The following is a 6,836-nucleotide window of genomic DNA, read 5'->3' as shown; positions in this document are numbered from 1 at the left end:
GTTGATATCGTGACTGCCCCACATTAGATTGTGACCATTGAAATCACCAAGTAAAATGAAAGGAGTTGGCAGCTGTTCAACCAATGAATCCAATTCATCGTCATTGACTCTGACATCTGGTGGCAAGTATATGGAACAAACTGTGACAGTAACACCCATAGATATTCTGACTGCCACAGCTTGCAGCTCTGTTGTTATTTGTACCGGAAAAGACGAAATGCGGTTTGAAACCAGTACAGTTACACCTCCACTGGCGCGGGTGTGGCTGTCGTCATCTTTTCGGTAAAGATCGAATCCTTTTAAAGAAATTCTTTCTCCAGGTTTTAGATGTGTTTCCTGGAGTGCCACGCAGAGAGATGAGGTAGAGTATGTCAGGTGTTTAACGTCAGAGAAGTTGTTGCGGAAACCACGACAGTTCCATTGGATTATTTTATAATCCATTATGTGTTTGAGGTAGCATTCTTTGCGAGGGTATCCCTCTTTAATTTAACAGGGGGTCTCTCTTTTGGAGGTGACTTTGGTTTTGTAACCTCCGAATTAGTCTCTTCATCAGAAAAGTCAGAGAACTCACTCATAGACTGAGTCTCCGACTTTTTAGCTGATTTAGAGAGGGCAACTTTTACTTTTTGCTTGTTAAGTGGGTTTTTATTGGCCTTTTTTGAACCCACATTTCTTGTTATTACCCCTGTTTTAGGTAGGGGTGTCTTGGTCTTCTTGCTCTCCTTTTCTGGTGTTTGGGTAGATGGCAGTATTAAACATTTCGCATGGCGGGTAAAGGATTCACTTGGAGAGACAGAGATATCTGTTTGAACCGCACAAGTGTTTGTGGATTTCAAGACAGCAGCATAGGTCTTCTGCTTCAGTGGTGCACTAGAAGTGACCATGCGGCGAGCCTCTGGGTATGGTAGGTTGTTAACTGTTTTCACTCGCTGGATCTCTTTCTCTCTCTGCCATGCAGGGCATTTTCGGGAGTAGGCAGGATGCGCATCCTTGCAGTTTACACAGCATGGGGTAGTTTTACATTCGGTACTCTCGTGACCTTCAGTCCCACACTGTGCACATACGCTTTTCCCGCGACAGGATGTTTGTGAGTGTCCAAACCGCTGGCATTTGAAACAACGCAGCGGGTTTGGGATATATGGACGAACTGAGCAACGTAGGTATCCTGCTGTAATGAAGGATGGCAATGTTGGCTTGTTGAAAGTAAGTATCAAGTGTTTGGTTGGTATCAACTTGCCATCTCTACGAATGGAAATGCGCCGAACAGCAACGACACCTTGATCTGAAAGACCGATCTGAATGTCTGATTCATCTTCAGACATCAGATCAATTTCAGATATCACACCACGTGATGAGTTTAGGCTTCCGTGTGGTGTGACAGTGACTTCCATTTCTCCCAGAGTCTTTGTTTGCAAAAGTTTTGCCGATTGTTGTGGGGAAGCTGTTTCCACCAGTAAATCTCCCGATCTTAATTTTTGTATTTTTTTCAATTGTCCAATAGTTGATTCAAACAATTTTTGAATCAAGAATGGAGATGCTTTAGATAGAGGTTTTTCTCCAGTCGCATGCACTATTAAGTAAGCAGGGTGGCTGGAGGTCTGGTCTTTGGTCACTTGTTTTGTGATTTTATGATCCATATTTAAAAATATATATTCAGCTCCTAGTGACCCCACCCACCATGGGGCCCAACAAGGGGATGCCGTCACATGAGAGGATCCCATAGACCGTCACACCAGGGTTTCCCAGGAGCTATACCCTCACAATGCAGTCAAGTAGAGCACATCTTGTCTGACATGTCCGCCCAATCTGCATCGATCAGTTGACTCCAAGCCGAGGTCAACAATGACTCAACGACCAGCCGATTGACTCAAACGGAGCCTGATTTGAGCCTCCCGTTTATCCGAAGCAGGGGCCAAAGCAGTGTGTTGGGGACGTTATGTTGCCCCTCAACTACCAGGATCCCCCTTTCCGGCATACGGGACACCACGCACGGCAAACACGTGGGTGGGCGTTCAGATCCCAGGGATGGTAAAGAAGAGATACTAAACCATCTCTGGGAGGTCCCCTCACCACGGACAGGAACCCACATCGAGGGGTCTTCAATTATGGCCATAAGAAGCATGTACGATATCCTACGAAAGATGATTAATTACTACAATAAACTGAAGATCCTGTGATTATTATATCTGTTTATTAGTGCTAGGACAACTTCCATTAACAGTACCCAACACCCTCCGACATTGCAAAGGTATTGATGTCGCGAAGTACTTGACATCTGTAAAACTACGATTGTATTATTTGGATTCTAATAATTTCTCTATTGAGCTAAGCGGAATAGAGAATCAGCAAATTAGGAACTGTCCATGGGGGGCCTGGTTTAGGGCCAACCGGTAGACAAGTGTTCCAACAAATGAAATGAAATGTCCCTACCCACTACCCTAAGCGTTTAGTGTGCGATTTCGAAGCTTGTTTTGCGAATTATCGATTATCTATAATCTCGTTCTCTTTAGTGTCGTTGGACACTGCGTCTTTTTCTCGACGTACACACGCAATCTCAGTCTCATTGCTGCTTGCCTACTCGTGGCGGCCCTGTTGCCCCGTCTCTGGGGTGCTAAAAGCAGCCAAAAGGCAGTTTTCACTGCCATCTAACCTCTATTCCTACTTATTCCCTCCTCCACTTCCCACTTTATATCTTTACAGGTATGTGTGCGGAGGAGACATCGGTCCCTGAAAAGGACCATCACGAGGTAAGTAGGGGAAAACTAGTGACGATCAAACAAATGGCAAAGAAGTACATGGAGGAGAACCCGAATTCAAAGTTCGGAACGAAGACACACTCCACCAAACTACTAGAACTCTTTGACGAAATGATAAAAGTCTTCGATAACACTTACCAAACCAAAGACACTCAGATAGCAGAACTGTCGAATAAAGTGGACTTACTCTTGAAGAAAACCTCCGGGAGACCTAATGTTCCCACCTATGCAGAGAAAGCCCGTCCCATTGCCAATCCGCCTACTAGTGCCAGCTCGGTTGTAATCATCGAAAGCTCGGTGAAGGGAGAAGATGCTGAAATGATAAAAATTAAGCTTAAAAACAAGCTTGACCCACGCAGTTTGAAGCTGGGTATCAAGCAAGTAAGGAAGATAAGGAACCATAGCCTGCTGGTGGAGGTGGAGGGACAGGGCAGGAGTGATGAGCTTATTACACAGGTGAATAATATCGAGAACCTGAGGGCAAGAGAGCCCAAACACATCCTACCAAAAGTGACAATCTTTAATATCCCATCTACGTTAACAAAGGAACAAATCACTGAATGTTTATACAAACAAAATAATACTCTAGCCAATCTCTACCCAGAGATGGGAGAATTTAAAAAGGACATAACCATCAAGAGCAAATTCGGCCGGAAGCAGGATACCAAGCATTGGATCTGTGAGGTATCTCCGGTACTACAAAAAGCATTACTAAAGATGAAGAAGGTGAATATTGACTGGGTGCGCTGTTCAGTGGAGGAGCACTATAGCATTATCCAATGCTTCAAATGCTGTAAATACGGGCATTTTGCCCGCGAATGTCAAAGCGAAAGAAATTACTGTAATCACTGTGGAGGTGACCACAGATACAGTGAATGTAAGAATAAAGGTACAGCCCCCAACTGCATAAACTGCATCAGAAATAAATCTAGCACATTTGCCCACATCGCTAACCACCCCACCTGTGCAGAAAGGCAAAAAGTTATAAAAGCCATTGCCTCCAGAACAAACTATGGATAATAATACGGATAGTGACCAGTACAGACAGAATAATTATCAGACACTACCGTATCTTAAGATTGTACAGGTTAACCTTGGGCATGTTGTGGCAGCGGTGTCCCAGCTGGTGGCCTGGGGAAACCAGAATGCAGACATCATTCTTGCACAAGAACTTTATCAGCAAGGGGGCGTACCATATGGGTGGCCACTGAGGACTAAGAAGTTCTTTTACTGTAACAATGGCCCACCCTGGACCACCATCTGCATTAATAATAGCTCCATCACTGGCACGCTCCTAACTAAACACAGCAACACCAATCAAACCTTCATTGAAATCAAAAATAAGAAAGATTGCTGGATCATGGGAAGTATCTACTCCCCAATGGATGGTGACATCAATCATACTCTTGATAACATTGCTCTTGTCCTACATACCTATAAGCCTACCCATAAGGTCATCATCGCGGGCGATTTTAACGCCCACTCATACCTCTGGTATGAAGACGATATTGATGATAGAGGAGAAGCTATTGAGGACTTTGTAAACAGCAAAGACCTATTTATTCTCAATGAGCCTGGTCATCTACCCACATTTGAAACAGGAAATGGTGCATCTAACGTGGATTTGACCATCTGTAACCATCTGGCTCTAAACTATATACACAACTGGAGGGTTAGTACCGATATCACCCTCTCTGACCACCGCTACCTCTGTTACGAAATCAAAGACTTCGAGGTACCCAACAAAATCAGTAAATTCAATCTTAACCGGGCTAACTGGACCGGTATCATAGATAAAATCAGTGGGGCTAGCTCCATACTGGCGAATGTTAAAGACCGCATAACCGCCGAAGAATCTCTGAGCGAAGTTGTAAAACTATTGATTGATACCATAAAGGAATACATACCTCGCTACAAGCAAAAGGAGAAAGAGGTGAAATGGTGGAATAATGACCTCCAATGTCATAAGAATAAGGTGGCAGCCAAAAGACGCCGCTACCAGAAAAGCTCACCAGGTCCAATAAAAGACCAGCTTAAAGCAGCCTATATGGATGAAGAGAAAAAGTATAAAGCAAGTATAAAAGAAAACAAACTTAAATCTTGGAGGCAGTTCTGTACAAGATGCAGTGATGACCCATGGGGAGTCCTGTATAAACTTGGCACCAATAAGCTCAAAAACAGCCTTATCCTTTTGGACTTTAAAACAGCTAATGGTGAACATACAATCGGCACAGCCCAAAGTCTCTCTTTGTTACTGGGCGAATTCTTTAAAGATGATAATCATTCTAGCGATAACCTAAGCCAGAGAACCCTACGCAAAGAACTAAGGTACCACACTCATGGACCTGATACCCAGCTCTTCATGAAGAAGGAGCTTGGATGGGCAATAAAGAAATTTAAGAGAGGTAAAGCTCCCGGTTACGACGACGTTACAATCGAAATCGTCGCCAACATATATGAAAGGGTACCTGAACTGTTTCTCCATATCTTTAACTGCTGCCTCAAACATGCAGTCTTCCCGAGCGCATGGAAGGTAGCAAAAGTTGTCCCTATCTATAAAGGTAACAACAACCGGTGGCTGAGCCAAAAAGTTACAGGCCCATTTGTCTTCTCCCTACAATGGGAAAGGTTCTCGACTGTCTCATAACACGCAGGCTTACTGACTGGCTCTATTCCACTCACCCTCTTAACCCCAACCAGTATGGCTTCAGAGAAGGTGTTGGGGCAGAGGACGCCATCTACAAGGTGGTAAACGAGATCATGTACAATAAGAAGACCTTTAAGTGGACAGCTGTAATAGGATTAGATATCCAGGGAGCCTTTGACAATGCCTGGTGGCCCCTGATCTTTTCGAAGCTAGAAAATTGGAACTGCCCAAATAACCTCTATAAGTTAATCTGTGATTATTTCACCAACCGTAAAGCGGTACTTAAATACGGTGGCACACAAGTCCTCAAGCGTGTCACCATTGGCTGTCCCCAGGGCTCCTGCTCTGGGCCACTCTTCTGGAGTCTGATCTTGGACGACCTGCTCAATCAACACTTCCTACGGGGTGTCTCAATAACGGCGTATGCTGACGACCTATTACTAATATGTCCAGCCAGTTCAAGACTTGAACTCGAAAAACGAGTCAACATGTTGTTGCAATATATTTATAACTGGGGAACAGTCAATAAACTGTCCTTCAACTCCAAGAAGACTGAGTGCATGATCCTCACACATGCAAATGTCAATAAAAGGATACCAACCCTACACATGGGAGGCAAGAATATAAAAATCTGTACCCACATCAGGTACCTCGGAGTAATACTGGATGACAAAATGACATGGATGGCACACGTTGAACATCTAAATGACAAGGTTAGTCACCTCTTTGCTTGGATTGCAAAGGTGGCAAGGCGGGACTGGGGCCTCACTGGGGAGGCTCTAATCATTCTTTACAAAGGTGCAGTAGCCCCAATTCTAACCTATGGGGCCGCAAGTTGGTGTGATGGAATTAATCACTGTCATATAAAGAGAAAAATCCTCCTTTGGATATCTGGTGCTTTTCGTACCACCTCTAATGAAGCACTCCAAGTGCTAACAGGAATCCCACCGTTGGATCTGCAGTTGAAACAGAAAGCTGATATTTATATCGCCAAGGCTCACGGAAAAATTCCAGCCTATATCAATATAAACACGGCGAAATTAGATAGACCTATACCAGCTGAAAGATGTAAAAGTATAAGCACTGTCCCATAAATAAAAATCGAGGAATACTCAACCTCCCCAAAACGGCGGTTCTACACAGATGGATCAAAGAGTCATGATGGTACTGGTGCTGCCTTTGTGTATCTCTACAATGAAAGGATGGTATATAACCAATTTCGCAGGTTACATAATAGTTTTAGTGTTTATCAAGCAGAACTGTTGGCCATATTGGTGACTTTAAAGTGGCTGTCCAGGGTACGCTTCAACGGAAACTGTTACATCTGTACAGATAGCCACTCTGCCCTTGCGGGCCTACAGGACCCAAGAAGCAGGCACTGTCTCGTAAATGCCATCTGGGACGAGCTGTTAAAAATCCATCACAACGGCCCA

At 44.1% G+C, this 6,836-nt stretch overlaps 1 protein-coding gene across 1 annotated transcript; it reads right to left on the bottom strand.

The window, feature by feature from the left end:
* Window positions 1-277: 277 nt before the first annotated feature.
* LOC136978182 (uncharacterized) lies at window positions 278-1,637 on the bottom strand. The gene has a single exon (XM_067273832.1). It carries the CDS (start codon window positions 1,635-1,637, stop codon window positions 441-443), a length of 1,197 nt encoding a protein of 398 aa, XP_067129933.1. The 3' UTR covers window positions 278-440.
* Between the last annotated feature and the right edge of the window lie 5,199 nt (window positions 1,638-6,836).

This window comes from Centruroides vittatus, unplaced genomic scaffold (genome assembly GCF_030686945.1).
Source record: "Centruroides vittatus isolate TY-2023 unplaced genomic scaffold, ASM3068694v2 contig_113, whole genome shotgun sequence".
Lineage (NCBI taxonomy): Eukaryota > Metazoa > Arthropoda > Arachnida > Scorpiones > Buthidae > Centruroides > Centruroides vittatus.
This window is presented reverse-complemented; position numbering and strand designations above follow the sequence as displayed.

Coding starts and splice junctions, on each gene's coding strand:
- LOC136978182 (XM_067273832.1), bottom strand. CDS start 1,637: ATGGATCATAAAATCACAAAACAAGTGACCAAAGACCAGACCTCCAGC.